This window comes from Centrocercus urophasianus, unplaced genomic scaffold (genome assembly GCF_019232065.1).
Source record: "Centrocercus urophasianus isolate 14NV4802_14NV808 unplaced genomic scaffold, USGS_Curo_1.0 seq_10, whole genome shotgun sequence".
NCBI lineage: Eukaryota > Metazoa > Chordata > Aves > Galliformes > Phasianidae > Centrocercus > Centrocercus urophasianus.
The window spans coordinates 88,471,474-88,489,951 of NW_024884142.1; the positions used below are offsets into that span (position 1 = coordinate 88,471,474).

Here is an 18,478-nt window from a genome sequence, read left to right on the forward strand (position 1 = left end):
ATGTCATATTGATGATCAACTGTCTTATCACACCAACTTGCACGCTCTTTTCTTTGCTCCAAGGCTCTATTCAAGGCCATGCTACATGCCAAGTCATATTACATTAAACTCTTACTGGTCCTTATCAGCAGAATGCTCACATACGCAGTCAATTTCTCATAAGTCTCAACATATGTCTAGCTGTTGGATAGGAAACTAGGGTATGCAGCAGTTTTCCAGTACTTCCATCACAACTCTACCTGAAAGCAAACGTGATGTTATTAGTTACCGGCTGTCCCAGACTGCCACCCACTGGCCTCCAGGAACACAATCTGTGCTGAGTGGTATTTTTCCAAGTAAACGTGCTTCAGGCACTGAAGCAGACTGACGCACTCTACCGGCACAGCTGGAAGAAGGCAGCTTCCTGCAAAGTAACCGTGTCACTGACAAAGACTGCTTTATAGCTGCTTCGCTTGCAGTTATTGTGAATTTGCTGACTACAGCGTTTGTATAGAACTGTAATTACAAAATCTTCTGAATGTTTAAATCTGATGAAATCCACTTTAAAATACTGCATCAAACTTCCCTAAAACCAAACTCAATGAAAAGTTTGAAAAAAACCACAGACAACCCAAATACTACAGCTGGGTTCAGAAGATCCATTATATAAACAGCATTTTGCTGTCAAGCACCATAAGCAAGGCAATATTACTTTCCCCATAAAACATGCAATAGGTACAAATAGGTGCAAAAGGACATGAAGCAACCACAGTTGCTGTGAGTCACAGCCACGTTCATCACGGCACAGCTAGCATACTAACTGACCCCAGGAAACCTCAGCCTGCTCTTTCCTCTGAATGAAGGAGCCAAAGTAATGGCAGAAGGTGCAGCGCACAGTTTTTAAGGAAAGTTTGCCTGCTTGAACACCCCAGGACAAGCAAGCAGAGTTTCCCTGTTACAGACAATGCAACCTACCTAACAACTCTGTAAGATGTGGTTGCCAAGAGCAGCACAGTGGAGTCCAAATAAATAAGCAGTGGGCTATGGAAGAGTAAGCAATTCAACAAGCTTGTCTAGCTGAAACTGCTTCAAACAGTCTGATCAGAGCATAGCTATGTAGTCTGCTTTCAGCACAATTAGAAGTTCAAACAAAAAAACATACGCTCAAGTTTCTCTTCTACTCTACAGAAAGCTGTCTCTAGGACAGCTCTAGCTGACCCGTATCCTCACGCACCAAACGACAGCTACACTGCCATGCCACATTGGAGTACCTAGATTATGATAGTGAATGCCCAGTTGGCCACATAAAACGTAAAGACTTACAGCTTACACAGAGACTGACAAGGGCTGTGCTTGCAGCACCATTGAAGTTTCAAACAACCTCTTGATACTAACAGGTGTCGTCAAGATCAGTAAAACACAAATGAAGCTCTGCAAAGCGGTTTGAAGGAGTCCAAGCCATCCAGACCTAGGTTTAGTTTCCTTGGCGTATAGCATATAGCAACCAACAGTTTAAGAACACTTCTCAAACAGCAGCATGATCTCAACTCCCCATATTTCACATCAACATCCATTTCAAGATCATTCCTACCGAGCCAAATATACACCTCCAGTGCACAGAATGAAAAGCTCCAGGTGATGAGTAATGCGATAATTCTGTACCTGGAAGCCCCATTATGTCACTTAGATCCCACACAAAGTCTTGCCATAGAGCAACAGCTTGTTTAGTCAGATATCTTTATTTGCTGTATCACCCAAGTGTACAAATACTGAATGTAGTTATACAAATTCAAAATATACTGTAGTAGAAATCCATCTGGGAAATGGAATGTTAAAGGTATTTACTTTATAAAATTTCTACACATAAGTTATTCCCACTTGCAACTTTCAAATATCAAGTCTACAACAACAGACTGCTTTGCGATCCTGGAAAATAGGAATTCTTCTCCAAAAAGATTTTCCACTAGATGAAGAATCAGTCAACAGCAAATTAATTTTCCCCCCCCAACATTTGACTCATTTTGAGTTATCAGTCAACAGGATGTAGCTACATCCAGAAAACTCATACGCAGTTCTGCTCTCATTTATACCAAGGAAGTCAATACATCACTATCAACATATTTAAGTACTAGTCAAATAACCTCAGTGACAATATTTATTTTAAGCTTATGAAATTGAGCCAATAAGTTACCCCAGCCATTTGAGTGCAATTGATTTTTTTTTTTTTTTTTAAATTCCTTCACATTTTCAGAATAAGGCTCCTTAGTTCTTGAGCAAGTCAATACAGCTTTGCAGGAGAGAGACGTTATTCTGGAAAGGAAGATAATTAGTTTCAGGTGAGTCAGACTGATTGTGTAAATCAGGTTTTCAACAATGAAGGAGCTTTCAAGATGTCAGGTCCATCCCCAGATTTTGTAGCTTGTGACAACAATTAAGAGACTGTACTGCAGAAACAAGTATTCAAGCACTGTCAAAAGCAGTCAGTGGTCTGCTCCTCTCTGTAAACCTGCAACTGTGACCTTGTCTGTGGGAGGGAGGAAAAGGACAGGAGACTAGAATTTTTTTTTTTTTTTTTTTTTTTTTTTTTAAGTGGGCCAAACAGAGCCTTTCTTATATCTAATTTAAGCACAGCACTGAAGTAGCTACCCATAATGAAGTCCAAGGAATGGAAAATTAGACTCTTTAGACTTCCCAAAAGAGGCTAGAGTTACTTCTTCAGGCTTCCCACTTTGTTCTCTAAATTAGCAGACCCTACAATTAGTATATGCATTCCTACATTAAGATTACAGCACGCAAAATGGCCTCTCCATCTTCCATCAAGTTTGCTCAGCACAGAGCCTCCCTTCACAAAGCCAAAAAGAGTCGACAGCTGGATCACAAGCTGCAGAACGTGCCCACAGCTCTCAGTAACGCATCCACAGCTGCCCACTATCAGGCATATTCATGAGGGGTCAAATCCCATAGATGAAGTGGCTTCACAGGAAGTTTAAATGAAAGGGCAGCCTGCTACATGCTAAACTGAAAATTCTTACTCACAGGGCAACAGGCCAGTGTCCTAGGAATGACAGGCTGAAAGCCTTTGTCCCATAAGACAGTCTGAGACTGCCAGCACTTGTTCACTGTATATTCAAATACTTACAGACTTTCAATTCCTTTTCCTCCTCTTCTCTAGATCTCAGAGAACCTGACTGTTCTATTTTACAATTACTTAAATGGAAACCCAGCAAGTTGTAGGTTGCACATTATTTACTTATCTCAAGCTACCTCTGTTAAATTCTAAAGAACACACCTTTGCATGTTTTATTTCCAGTTCTGCCATTTCAATTAGGTTTTTGCGGAAGGCTGTTATTCTCTTCTGTTTGAAGCTTATCAATTCTGTAGGAAGAAAGCATAAGCATAGATGAGAGATATACAAAGTAATGACTGAAGTTTCAGTAATGCCCTTTGTGTTTCATATTGTGCAACTCTAGTACAGAGTTTGACCACAAAAAGATTTAAGAGCTAAGTCTCACTGCTTCTAGCCAGAATACGCACTGAATCACATAGTAGTGTTATCTTAGCAGACAAGTTGCCTATCTGCTCTGAAACAGAGGGTTTTGTAGGAAAACAACATGAATAAAATAGTGAGCCACACAAGCTCTGGGAGAGGCTGGAGCATTTGGAAACCAGGAATAGGAAGGAAGTTGAGTGCAACCTGAAGGTACATTTTTCTTTAATACTGGCCAAAAGCATACAACTAAGAAGCAGCATTTGAGATTGGTATCAGGCACTCAGCAGCAAGAGGACAGAGAAAAAGCCTGATTCCACAGTTGTTTGGTGTGGAAGCTAAGAACAAGAGCTCAGTCTAGAAAGCAAATGAGGGCTTATATTTAAGGTTGGTCTAGTGCAGACATGGCTCAGCTTCAGACAATCATTCTTCTGAAGATACAGTTGCATAAATTTTTTACATACATTTACACAGTCCCTAAGAATTTCAGACTACTTGCTACAGGAGAGTGTTCAGAAGACTACAGCTGTCCAAGGTAACATTGAAACCACAACTGCATTAAAATCTCCCTTGAAGATAAGTACAGCAAAGTCTTTCTCACCTTGTTTTGCAGATTCTGAAATCTTTTCAAACTTCTGGTAACAATCCTGTTGATGTGCCTCAGCCAGATTGACATCCTTGCTCTTTAGCCTAGCTTTGTCTAAAGCTTTGTTTGAATTTTCATAACCAACAAGAGCCCTTGCACGTCTGTACAGAAGATCCTGAAAGCAGACAGGAATAACATGTAAAAATCTTAAGAGGACTGCAGTCAAATTGAGATACAAACTACTTTAGCAGGAGGTTTCACTTCTGCCAGCACTAGATTATGCTTTTTCTAACAAACTGTTCTAACACTCTTTACTCTTAGCAAAGTCACAGAAGTGTTTCACCTGTACAGTATCACATGCTCAAGACAGTGATTTATGTCTTAATCAAGGAAGTTTGAGGGCTATTTTAGTTATAATTACTCCCTTTAAAACAGTTTCATCCTTCTGTAAGGTGGGCCTCCCCACCGAGTAGCAATAACACTACCTGTTGGAAGTCCAGACTCCAATAGTTGTCACACGTTTAACACATAACTATGCGAGAGGGATCCAGTACTTAGGATTTACTTAAGGATTTTTAATTTGTCATCAGCATTTTTAATGGGTTATAAACACTGGAAGTATCAGAGTACTGCAAACTGAACTCAATTGACTCTAACTCACAAGAATCCATTGAGTTGTGCCCAAAGAAGGCCAACAGTATCCTGAGGTACATTAAAAAAAAAAAAGAACGTGGCCAGCAAATAGAAGGAGGTTCTCCTCCCCCTCTACTCTATCCTAGGTGAGGACACACTGGAGTACTGTCTCCAATTCTGGGCTCCCCAGTTCAAGAAAGTCAGAGATCTCCTAGGAGTCCAGTGGAGGGTGACAAAGACAATTAAGGGCCTGGAGCATCTCCCATAGAGCTTCTTTACTGTCAGAGTGACAAAGAACCGAAACCAGCTGCCTAGAGAGGTTGTCAAGTCTTCTTCTCTGGAGGTATTCAAGACTTGTCTGGACACTAACCTGTGCAGCATGCTAAAACAGGTCCCATACGTAAAACAGGTCCCAACTTACGTAGGTTGGACTCTATCTCCAGATGTTCCTTCCAACTCCTACAATTCTGTGATTCCGAGGTTTTTTTTTACCTCTACATGCCAAAGAAACTGGCCAGATGTCTTAACTGTTTCAGAAGTGGACTAGACAGTAGTGTCATACATAGTTTCTGTATTCTGCTGTCATTCAAAAGTGCCGGGTTTCTTAAGTGAGACAAGGGTCCACCTTCCTATCTTCTCAAAGCACAGAGATAACTGAGTCACAATTCCACAAAAACAAGCTTCACAAAGAAGACAGTTCTCACCTTAGCAGCATCTATATTGAGCATGTAGTACCTCAACAGTTCAGAGAGCTTTAAGTCTTCATCAGACGAAACTCTACTCTCCACCTTCTGCAGAAGAGATTACAGAATCTGCATGTAACAGGACAGTGTCATCCAGACTTACAGATCTGTGTTATTTTTACTTTTCCCAAAGCTTCTCTTACCCTGAGTTTCTCAAAGAGTTCAGCAACTTTCAGCAAGTACCTCGGGGAGGAAAATGCATAAGCATTAGATACAGATGCAGACAAGAGATTCAAAAGATGGTCTAGGCAGAAACATGGACAAAAGATTTAATGCAAGAGGTGCTGGATTCCTTTTTAACAGAGTTGAGCAACTAGGCACCGTTTAAAATAAACAAGTAGCATTAACAATCCTGTAAAGAATTTCCCACTGCTACTCTCCAAGAGTGACAGACCATTTTGTTGGTGTTGTTTTTTGTTGGTTTTTTTTCCAGCTGTAAACTGCATTAGCAAAGCTCAGTACATTGTTATCAAGATAATTTATCTTAGAATGACCAGGCTTCCACAGTGGAAAAAAAAACTATTTTGGAACTTCAGAGATTCTAGTGTAGGCTGTAAGTGTATTTAATACATCAGAATACAGGGGTGTAACTCTTCCTATATTCTCTGAGTTTGTGATATGAATAAAATTCAGGGCTTCTATACTGAAGAAGATTTGAGCAGTACAGTTCAGCTCTGCCACACAAGTGGCATGAGATCAGTTAGGTAAGTAACCAACGCAGCTGATATTCTTTCCTCTGATGCATCAGGTGAAAGAAAGTTTCAATGCCATTTGTGTACAATTCAAGAAACTCAAACTAGCTATGACTCAACCCCCTGAATTTCTGAAAACTCAGAATGTTCTGAGCAATTAGCACTGCTTACTTTTTGATAACTGTAGGTTCTTCTAATGCCAGGCTGTTCAAGCAAGCTGAAGTATAAATATAGTCATCTGCAATATCTGCAAGAACAAGAGAAGGTTTTCAGGCTACAGAAATCACTAAATCCAGTGAGACTGCAGGTCTTTAGAAAGGTCTTTGAAAAGATTCACTTTTACGAGATCTTGTCATCTTATCTGCTTTTGCACATGCGTCCTTGATTCTGTTGTGGTAGTTTACAAGAAAAGTCTTCTCTTGCTCAAAAAAGTCATCTACTTCCTGAAAGAGAGTATAACCTGTTAAGTTACTTTACCACAGAGCACAGGCATTTCTCTATTTAAGGAAGGGTCTAAACAAACACCATTAGCTACCTGAGTTTTATGCCTGTCAATCTCTATTGAAAAGTAGAGTTCAAGAAAAGACCCTGAGAATTTCTAAATATTTGATTTTTTTTTTGTTACACATTGAAGCAAAGATGGATTTGACACACAACTACTCAGTGCTGCAGGCTGAAGTAACCAGAGAGCCCTCAAAGCTAACAGCTGTTACAATTTCATTTCCCAGACCTTTAACAGCACAGTAGTTGAATATTAAGCAGTTTACAAGCTTATTTAAAATCCATACAAAACATATCTATTGTAACACCAGCTTCATGACATGGTGTTTAGGATAGCAAGTCTATTAGAAAGAGCTACCATGGCAACAAGATAGAAAAGCTGAAGTTGAACCACTTACAGAAGCCTGATATTTTATTTTCACCAGTAGGAGCAGAAACCATAACTTGTTTTATTCAGACCTCTGAAGTAGACAAAAGCATGTTTGCTGAAGGGAAGATTCCCTCTTTCCCAGCAGGATCAGATGTTAGGGCAACTCTTGCACATCAGATTCTTGAAATACACTCAAGTTTTCAGCAGTCTATACCCTCAGTGTCTTTTTTTATTTATTTAAAATCAAAAGGCCACTCTGCACATCTTGGGACAGCAGTAAAGTTTGCAGTAGTAAATCTAAGCCTCACATACACTAAGCCTAAAGCACATAAGTAATGTCCCTTAAGAAATAAGAAGCCATCAAGAATAAAGCAAATAGGAGGCAAACCAACTACCTTACCTTGACTCCAGACAAGAGGATTTCATCTGCACTCTTTACCACACTTTTTAGAAGGAAACCAAGCATCTCTTTCGTGTTTTTCCTCCGAACACTCAGCTAGAAGAGAGTCCAAGACAGCTTCAAATTAATCCAGGATGGATGCTGGGAAAAGATGACTACTTCAATGTTAACAGAATATTAACATCACTTATGTCTAACGTATGACAGAGCAGCCTGATTTACAAGCTCTCCTTAACACCCCTGTAAGTTCTATAGGAGTACAAATAGCTTTACTAGCAGTTCAACTACTCCACAACAGATTTTTCTCATTCCCAGGAACAGCTCAGCTTCTCCATAGGTAACATCAATCAGCATCCACCACTTATGAGGTACAACACAGACGCAGTACCAACTTCAGCACACCGATATTCTTCATTTGAAAGGATCATGAAAGAGACAGCAGAAACACACCTGCACAATATTTGCTCCTAAGATCCAAGGACACATCAAGTTGGCTTCCTAACTTGATTACAGTTAAGAAATGCAGCAAAGTGACCTAAAGACAGGCCTCTATCTTTCAACTACTACTACTACTACTGGCAACATCTTGCTGACACTGTGGGTAGACTTATATAACATTCTAACCTAACCACACAGAAGAGTGGCAGCACTTCTAACACCCTGCCTCACATGCAAAGTAGAAGGTGGCTTACATCCTGGTCATACTCCAAGAAAACACAAAAATTGTGATCTTTGCTGAGCACAGGGTGAGAAGAAATCCGCTGAAGGAAGATTTCATGTGATGACACAGTCTTCTTGAAGACAGCGAGGTATTCACTGAAAGAAAAAAAAAAAGCCTGAGATCCATCTGCAACTTCACTGCACAAAGAATTGCTTCAAGTTTTCCAGTAAAAGTATTCAGTGTGCCTCTGAAACAGCCAGCTAGCAATTAAGAAGCTACTTTCAGTCTGTAACCAGGAAATTTTCCAGGTTTGAGAGAAGCTTAACGTACTCCCAAATTCCAGGATTTTACAGAATATCAGGGTGCAGCACCTTCAACATCAGTTACCATTAAATATATTGCTCTCCCAGAAGGCGTCTTTACATCCAGCCCTTAGCAGCATTCTGATAGATACATTCATCCTACTTACGCTTCTAGCTCTTGCTTCATTTTGGCAAACTCTTCTTTGGTCATAGATACTTCTCCTTCCCCTAGTTTCTGCATCTTCTCTCTGGGACCATCAAAGTCAGGCTTGGAAGGGGCTGGAGGTATCTAGCAAAGAAATAATTGGTTAGGGATAAACAGTAACAATCCTAAGCTTTACAAAGTTACTTCTAGCAATCTGTAGGAGACAGTCTTTTTGCAGGGTCGTGTCAAGCCAGCAAGGCTCTGCAACCAGGAAGCTCAGATGCCTAAATCCCTCATCTTCCCTCCAGCTCTGTGCACTTAGAAGCCAAACAAGAGAAAAAAACCTCTACTACACACTGCATAGCCAGCTGCCTGCTGTGGCAGTTGAATAACCTTTAGACAAGAGAGCCAACTTAATGGATCAGTCTACTGATCCACCTTCGGGCAGATACTAGTCCCACTGTGGTGTCAGGGACTGAGGCCTGTGGCTGTTTTGCTGCTCCCAGCCAACCTATAGGGAAAGTTAAGGCTTAGAGCTATACCACTTGAGTGAGTAAGAAGAAAGCATAAGGAATATCCATGTCATGAAATACTAACAGCAGTAGTAAAAAACAGACTTTGTGTCTTTACTAATTTCCACATTAAATTACCACAGAATTCTGTTTAGAATCACATTTTCAGGAACTACTTACAATGAGTCCTGCATACTCCTCAGTTTCACTGAGTGTGTCATGCAGCCACACAAAATCTTCATGCTGCCTTGTAACTGAAAACTCAGGACTTTGAAAAGCTGGCAGCGTAGTCTGGAAGAGAAGATAAGGAAGCCTCACTGTTTTGTAAATGAGTGCTTTTAGAAACAGTTCTATTTTCAAAGGAAGCTATTTTGCCTAGTAAGAGCCTCGCCTACTCCTTTTCAGCTGAGCTGGCACTCAAATGAGAGCCTTACTAAGAACATTGTTTGAAGAAAAGGCACTGCTGTAGAACAGCATTCATACAGTTTATTTAGTGGCACCTCACAGTAGCTGCCTTCCCCCCAGCCTTCCCAGTCTCAAGCTACTTTATTTATTTATTTATTTAAAAGTAAATCCAACCTAGTGTATCAGTTACCTTGTCTTAAAGGGCGCATTCAAGTCTTAAATGTAAAAGTTTCTGCCTTTATATCCTCAGGCCACCTTTAAGTGGAAAAGCTCCATTTAATTAGATTTTCCTCACTGCCAAACCCACTTTTGCAGGTATGCTCATTACAAATACATAGATTACTTCCATTGTATCTACAAAGAGCACTTTCTAGCCCCGTTACCTTACCTTAGTATGTACCGTGAACTTCACTTTGTCCTTTTCACTCAGAGCATCAGGTATATCAATTTGAAGAGAAGGATCAACATTCAGGTCTACAGATACAGACCTCAGCTGCAACGGAATTCACAAAATCACAAAACAAGCTCTGGTCAAGCATCGAGTAGGCTTAGTGAAGCTAAATCAGTCAGTGGCATTGTCAACAAGAACCACATTGCAGCAGACTGCTGCCTCAAGGAGCAGCACGCACAGGGGTCTAACAGCCCAACACAACCCTCTCTTCCAAGCACATAAAATAAGAAGAGTGTTACTTAAGAGCCCACAGACCCAACTGTCTAGGAACAACTCAGGGTATTAGTGAAGTATTCCTAGAAAGAAGCATCTTCCCTCCAGTACTTCTTCAGCTTTATTTACTTAAGCACATCAAGCCAAAGACTGTTAAATCATTTTGAAGGAAGTAACAGCACTAATACTTCTCCTCAATTTTTATCTCCACAATATGTGGAAGAACAGCTCTTAAGAGCCTAGTCATGTGACCTGTTTCCTTATCTTTACATCAGACAGCTGCTTTGGCACAAGAATTAAGTGATTTTTATCCACCAAACTAGGCTCTTCCTCCTTTGGCTCAGATTGGCCACTGCTGCCACTCTGATCTCCCAAGACTACTGCACACAAAGTTAGGTTCCACAGTGGCACTTCCACTAACTGTTCTAACAGCTGTGAAGGTTTCTTTGCCCCCAGGGAAAAATGGAGCAGATGCCTAAAACCTCCTTAGACTCCTAGAAGTCTAAAATCCAAGTGTCTGCCAGAAACAAGACGAGAACCCAAGAATACTGGAGTACTAACCCTGCATCAGTATAATCCTATTTTCAAAGTACCTGGCATCAAGTTAATAGCTGCTGGAATGCACACGTGCTATTTAAAGAAAGCCCCCATGAGCTAGAATGAGAACTAGCTTCAGAGATACCTGAACTTTGCTTTATGAAAGCTATTTATACTTGTAACTACAAGCCTCTACCTCTCCTGAATTCAAGTCTTACCTTACCTAGACAGAGTCTTTGCCTGGCAACATTTTAGTGCTATTTGCTTCTATTGGAACACCTATGAAGAGGTTTCTGAACATGCTATGTGGATGTGCTCCAAATAAACCATTAACCAGAGATCACAGAGCATATCAGGTTCAAAAACCAGACACACCAGACCCTCACACTGATTCAGACAGGAGCTTTAAACAGATCCAGTGCCTTCCTTAGCAGGAGACACTTCTTTCCAACAGCTTAAGTCAAGGTATCTGGGATACCAGGGCAGTGGCCAGGTTATGCTGAACCTTACTGCTTTACAACACAAGCTTTACTCATTTTCTCCCTCTTGTTTATGAAGGATGCTCAATTCAATGATTTGCACTACACTGCTTGTACCTAAATGTTCAGGGCAAACAGCCACAGACAGCTACATGACCTCAGAAGGAAGCAAAGGATTTTAGGCATATGTAGCATAGATAACTGATGATTATAGATACATGCATCCAATTCCTACATCAAGTAGATGCAGTGATCTAGATATCAAGAAATACAAGCTATTGCTATTAAGAACACAAGTTGCTGCCAATTTCAGACATCTATTCTAGAAGCCAGCAATAGCCCCAGCCTACATTACGGTGGTTCTTGCATTACAAGTCTTGTCTCGTAAGAGGCTCTTCCCCCAGCACTGCAGTCTAACAAATCATTCTTATTTCCTGCGTAAGGGAGAAACTGCTGATCAAGGTCACAACACAGGAAGTTTGCTGAAGAGCAACTGTCAGAGCCAGGCCAAATCCCAAAGCCATCCTTTAGAGATTATTTTGAATACATTACCAGAAAAAAAGCTCAAGAGATGGGCTGAGGCGGTACCACTTCACCACCCTGCAGCATATTGGCTAACAGAAGCCAGGAGCCTGCACATACCACCTGCTAACCACAAGATCCAGCAGCAAACCCACAAGTAAATAGCACTAGACAGCACCTGAGCAAGGCCATCATACAACACATTGCTCGAATCCTGCTTTAAGCTTCTGTGTAAAGCTGCATAAGAACTGATGAGGGGTTGTCCTTTTTGAGGTGAAAGCTTCATTTCCAGGAGCTTTTGAAAACTCCCCCCCCCCCCCATCTGGCCATCTGTGAACTGAAATCCTGGTAGACAGCAAGCTTCCCCACTAGCCTGCAGAGGACACAGCTGCCAGGGTGGGACACAGCTGCCTCTAGCCAGGCTGCTGCTGGCTAGATTCCAGCTATCACTAATAGTTAGTTAGCAAATACGCTCAGGTCCCCACACCTAAGAGAGGGATACCCCAAACACTGTGCTTCCAGAGTGTATCCTGTAAGGGCAGCCCTAGCAGCCCAGACACCGCTTAGGTCTGAATGTATGGTACTCCTGACACCATGGGGACCCAGCCACAGAGTGAGGCTGCTAATCACACTCCCCTACATGCACACAGCTCTCCCCAGGAAGACACAGATGAAGCATCACAACACAGAGGTGTGGTTCAAACATCTCCAACAGCAGCCACACCACTCCACTCAAGTACTAGAGGCAGGCTAGGTAGAAGGCCACCATTCAAGGAATAGTTTCACAAGGAGCAGAGCTTGAAGTTTGTTGCCATCTGAATGAAAGGCAACTTTCAGAATTTCCCAGCTGCTTTCATGCCAGATAACACCAGCAGCCAAAGCAGTGAGATGCAGCCCCTCTTACTGTGTTTTGCATCCTGCTTACTTATCTCCACTGTCCAAACAGGATCAGCAGAACTAACAATACAAACCGCTGAGTCTGTGAAAAGCATGATAAGCTAAAGGAAACTGCCTCCTCTCAGCTAAACTACAGGAAAGGTTACACAAACCAGCCAGTCCTCAACTTGGGAGATTTCTTAAGCGTCACAGAGGAAGTAACCTGTGATTAGATGCCATCCTCAGCTCTCCATCCTAGTAGTTGCCTGCACAGGAGGTAGAGATAAATGTATGAATGTAAGATGGTACTGCTTTGTCAGATCAGAACAATTTGGCAAGAACATGCAACCTACAACTTCATAACTCCCCAGTAATGCTACTTAAGCAGAGCTTAGCGCTCCAGCAGGGCCTCATTTACAAAGAACAGCTAGGAGTCAGCAGCAGCACAACTCAGAGCAGTACATAAAGACAAACAGCCCACAACAGGAGGGTTCAAAAACCAGAACAATAATTAAGAACTAACTGCTGAAGAAGTCTTGCACTTTCTCCTGCCCTAAACATCTACAGTAAACACATGACTATCTAGCCTATGCATAAAGATCACTGCAGGCTGAAACATTTCATTGTTGTAGAGTAGCACAGGATTATCAACTCTAATCCAAGCCTTAGCATCAGTTCTTTCAGGAATATGAAACTGAGGATCAGAAAGCCACTGGTCTATTCTAGCCCTATGAAGGTCACTGTGGCTTCTAACTCCAGGCCAGAGACCTTTCAGATTACACAATCATGGCAGAAAGGCTCACACTACAAAGAAAGCATTGACACAGCCCAGCTTTGTGCAGAGCACTGTTCCCCCATAGCATTTTTCCACTGAATTGGAACCAAGGAGCTCTTCCCTCCCCCCCACCTCCTCCTCTGCCCACCCAAACTTATGAGCTCTACAAGGCACTAAACCAGTGAGCAGCCAGAGCAGATGTTCTACACTAATGCCTGGTCTTGACACAATCACCTGCCCTGGCAGCACCAGCAGTTCATCTTTCAGGATCTTGCTATCACTCCTCTTTCACCCATCCCATAAGCAGCAATGAGAAAAAAACGTGCTTACAGTCACAAGCAGGCTGTGCAGAGCCTTTTTTCATCTCCAGGCCCCAAGGCTTGTTCCTTTACCATACCAGGCACCCAGTCCAAGATCTCCCTGGGAAACTACCCTAGTTGACCCCCCCCAGACTGCCTGCCTAACAACTCTTCTCCATTAGGACACATTTCGCAGCTAGAACATCACTGCTTCCTCCCTACAATGAGCAGAACTAAGATTCCCCATCTCAGCAACCAGAATCTAGTCTGTTCTTCCTCACATCCTCAGTGCTGGGGGATAAGACCAGAGCTCAGCAGCTGGTGAAAGCATGCCTCCCTCACAGCAGAGAGGTGCTAAGGATGGTAGCTCCTTCAGCATCACAGCAGGGAAGCAGCTGAATTGGGTTGGAAACTTGAACACTCCAACTAGCAGGGCACAGCATCCCTACTGCCACCTTTTATTTCCCTTCTGCAGGACGATTTTAGAAGTTTATGGTTTGCAGCAACTTTTACAGTACTGATGCCTTCAGCATCTCATGCCTCTTTACCAACTTATAGTGGGACCCTCAGGACTTCACGTGGATTCAAGAAAATCTGATCCCTGTTCAATAGAGATATCAATCACCATAGCTCCTACTTAGCCTGACTTGGCAATTAGAACAGGACACCACACAGAGCTCTCCAGAAAAACAGATAATCATCACATTGATTGCTTCAAGCTTCAGAACTCATATTATGGTACTAATGAGAACACTATGATAAATCACTCAATCTCGACACTAAAGAGAAAAGATAGCAAGGAGAATACCACTGACCAATACAGGCAGAATTTCACAGCAGTTTTTCTACTGCTTAAAGGAGAAAGTTGGACCACCTAAGTACAATCCAGCGCTGATCATCACCTACTCAGGCTTCAGCTTGGCAAGTTTCTGACCAGGCCTCACTCAGCACAAGCACACCTTCATACTCGCAAGCTCCCAGTGGAGCTCCTCAGCCACAGAAGCTGCCTGGTTCTGGCAAGTGTCCCAAGCTTTAGAGTCACATTCTTTGCAATTTAGCATTAGTTTTCCTGAAGTGACTCAGTCACTTCTCCATTCTAACAAAAGAATCTGCTAGCGCAAGCAACTGCATACAACATTTGATTGGTAGTGAAACAAGTATCCATATTCATTCTTAATGTCAGATTAATCCACGGGTTTGCAGCACAACTTGGCTTCCAGAAGGAACAAGTAACACTTCAGTGAGAGCTTACACTTCAGAGAACCTTCTACCAATTACCAGCTGCAGCCAGCTCCCCTCTTGCCTCCTTGTTGTCAGTCAACCTGCAGCCACAAATAGGACAGAAGTAATTACATCTGCCACTACCCAGCAGCCACTTTTTCCGCCCCCCCCCAAACAGAGTAGTTTAGTTAAACCAGTTTAAGTGCTCTCTCAAGGCCACTAGAATATTATGACATTTTCTGGCAGTTTCTATAGAGCTTTCAGTTACAGAATGTCTCGTTTCAACACCCAGGAGTTAACCAGCAGCCCTTCAAGTGGCCAGCACACATTCAGTATTACTTCCTAGAATCGCATTTCAGTCATATTCAGCACAAGTAGCTTAAGATTCCCCTTAAGATACTAAAAATATGTTTGAAAGTACACTGCATCCACATAGCAGAGCCAACACAGTAGATGAGAAGCTTTGATTTCACAGCCTTTGGGACAGAACTGCTATTATTTCTCTGGCATTTAGTTGAAATAGTCCTGAAGTTGTCCAAGTTACACATAACCAGGAAAACTGAAGCAGGCTTCTTGTATGCAGTCTTTACCTTGCTACTTTCACTACAGAAAACTCTCCCAAATCTGTGATTTTTGTACCACACAACTCCAGTGGCGGAATTATTTCATTATTCCCTCTTAATCTTTGTTTCAAGCAAAGTAGCAGCTTAGTTTATTCCCAGTGAGATGCTATTCCTCACTGAGTGCAGAGCTTTCCAATCAGGCAGAAAGGCAGGACAAGGGAAATGGTTTTAAGTTGAAGGAGGGAAGATTTAGGTTGGATGTCAGGGGGAAGTTCTTTACTGTGAGAGTGGTGAGGTGCTGGAACAGGCTGCCCGGAGAGGTCGTGGATGCCCCGTCCCTGGAGGTGTTCAAGGACAGGCTGGATGGGGCTCTGGGCAGCCTGGTCTAGGATTAGATATGGGGACTGGTGACCCTGCCAGCAGCAGGAGGATTGGAGCTTGATGATCCTTGAGGTCCCTTCCAACCCAAGCCATTCTGCGATCCTGTGAAAGCAGGCTCTATGGCTACAGCACCTGTTGCCACTGGCTGTGCAATAAGCTCCCTGATCACTCTGCTCTCCTGTAAAAGGGATCCCAGACTTGCTCTTCTCTCAAGTGGTCAAACAGCTCTCCACAGAGGAAAGGAGCTGTAGGAAGGATACTGCCACCATTCAGGGTTCCCACATTTCAAGCCAAAGCCTCTAACTCACCTTGCTCCAAGTAGCAGCACATAGGAACTCCCTGCACTCCAGGAATCAAGCACCATCTTCGGCAACACAGGCCAAATCTACCCTGCCATAGCAATTTGCCTGCAGAGCACAGCCTGAGGCAAAGTACTTCCAGTCTATATTTCATCTATAACATGAAGTACACCCAGCTAAGATGGAAATTGTGCAACAGAAGAAAGCCCCTAATCTATACTCAGCATTTCCAAGAATGCTTTGCCAACCTCCCACAGTGAAGCCAGGAACAGTAAAAGGGACTCTGCAACACATGCAATCTTCATCTCCCGTGGATCTGAGATTCTGTCAGTAGTCCAAACCACTAGGCCAGCTTTATAGACTCCTACAGACTGGACAGCACACTATTCCTATTCAGTAACTTTCACCTTGCTAGTAGTTCATTTCCCTATAAAGTGTTTTCTTGCAGAGCAAAAGACCTAGTAGGCAACTCCTTTCCAGAGCATCTAGTAGAAGTTAGCTAGAACAGAGAACTGCCATTCTGAAGTGCTAACAGCAGGTTCCCAGCAAAAGCCTAGAAACATAATATTTCATCTTTCACTGACCATTGTGAAGAAGAGCAGCCACAACACTCACTCTCACTATTTTGATCTATAACGGTATTTTGAACACTTAAGTCTGCAGTTGAATAATCAAGCATTTGAACAAATCCAGTACATTCACACAAGCTTTGCTTGGCAGTCCCACTGCTTGCTTCACTTTCTGAAGTGCCTTTTCCTCTCCAGGACACTATCTTTCCCACTGCACTTCCAATCCCCCTTATCCTACCGTCCCTCCCTTCCTCTTCCTATACATCTTGCCACTTCTGCTTTACCTACTCAGGGTCAGTTTTAGTTTATACACACCAACAATTCCTACTCAAGGTTAGCACACAATGATGTTTCCTTCACAGCCAGAAACTTAATCTACTGCCCACATACCTAAACAGGAACAGACAAGATAGCTACGTTTCTATCTTCACTGCAACTGCTGGAATCCCAAGACAGCCTTACTACCTGAATAGCTAGTTAATCTTTGGTCATTTTCTGCTGGAGTTTAAAGCTACTTGAACCCTTAGTGGGAACATTTTCCCCTCCCTTCAGTGCTCCTGCCCATTATGTTAGAAAGGCAGGTTAATACACAGTTACTCATTGCTGCAAGACAGCTGATGTTTTACCTTCTCACTTGCAGATTCTGCAGCCTACAAAGGCTTTCACTCACTACTCTCAAGTGACAGATAGTTCATCTAATGCTTGTCATTTAATGCATAGCAGAAAGAAGTAGCAGCTGATTCGCAATTCAAAGTGAAGAACTAGGAGGCAAGACACTTAAGATTCTGTCAGTTCAATAGGTCAAGTTTGTTTTAAAAGTTTCATGTTCTGTGGAAGCAGATGGAAGGAAAGAGGTTATTTAACAAGATTGTTCAAGGCAGATGTATTTTTTACATCTGGAAGAGACCAATCAATCCAGTTCCAACCCTCAGACATGGGCAGGGCTGCCTCCCACCAGCTCAGGCTGCCCAGGACCCATCGAACCTGGCCTTGAGCATCTCCAGGGATGGGGCACCACAGCCTCTATGGGCAGCTGCACCAGAACCTCACTATCTTTAAGTAAAAAGTTTCCTCTTTATATCTAAGTCTCCCCTCTTTTAGAGGGGGCATTTCTAGCCTTTCAAGTCCTTCAAGGCACCTCCCAGAAGATTGGAGAGGACACTGAGAAGACAACCCTCAAGCAACACAAACAGCCTGAAGCACAATTCATCTTCCAGAGTTCAGTTTAGGCATAATGCAAACTATATTCAGATCCAGATTACAGAGGCTGGCCAGGCAGCTGACCCCTGCTGGAAGGCTGCCTTCCCTTCCACCCGGGGTGTTGCTGGCAGCTATTAAGGCATACAGACTAAACCAGGCAGACCACTTGGTAAAAGAGGCATCTTTAAGCACTGCCAGCACGCACTCCCATTAAACACCTCACGAAGTTCCCGTCTCAGCCTTTAAGCTGCACTTCCTCTGAAACAGCAACCGAACGCAGCAAACCATCCCACACACGTTCAGCGCCGAGACCTGAGCACTCGGTCAGGGCTTCGACGTCCTAAGGCAGCACCACACGGAACGCAAAACTAAGTCGGTGCCCGACACAACAGCTGGAGCGGGAGGGAGGGAGGCACAGCCCAGTGACAGCTGACAGCCCCTCAGCGCAGGCCACCGCCTGGGACCGCACCTCACAACGCTGGCAGCCCGGCGGAGCAGGCCAAGCGCACTGCGGCCCAGCTCCTGGCACGGCCCGGCGCTGCCCCCTCACCTTGCTTTGCACGCCGTCCCGAAGCAGAGCCATATCTCGGTACTACCAGCCGCCCGCCTGCCGCCTCACGGCCGCCGCCGCCCCTCATATAGCGCGGGGCGGGGCCGCTGCGCCCGGCCCCTCGGCG

The 18,478-nt window shown here is 43.2% G+C and overlaps 1 protein-coding gene across 1 annotated transcript; it reads right to left on the reverse strand.

The window, feature by feature from the left end:
* Nucleotides 1-1,699: 1,699 nt before the first annotated feature.
* SNX5 (sorting nexin 5) lies at nt 1,700-18,453 on the reverse strand. The gene is made up of 13 exons (XM_042811035.1): nt 18,352-18,453; nt 9,805-9,909; nt 9,192-9,302; nt 8,522-8,643; nt 8,084-8,207; nt 7,392-7,487; nt 6,458-6,563; nt 6,292-6,367; nt 5,572-5,611; nt 5,390-5,476; nt 4,068-4,227; nt 3,269-3,354; nt 1,700-2,289 (listed from the first exon to the last, which is right to left on the reverse strand). Exons 1-13 carry the CDS (start codon nt 18,382-18,384, stop codon nt 2,242-2,244), a joined length of 1,194 nt encoding a protein of 397 aa, XP_042666969.1. The 5' UTR covers nt 18,385-18,453; the 3' UTR covers nt 1,700-2,241.
* Nucleotides 18,454-18,478: the final 25 nt, after the last annotated feature.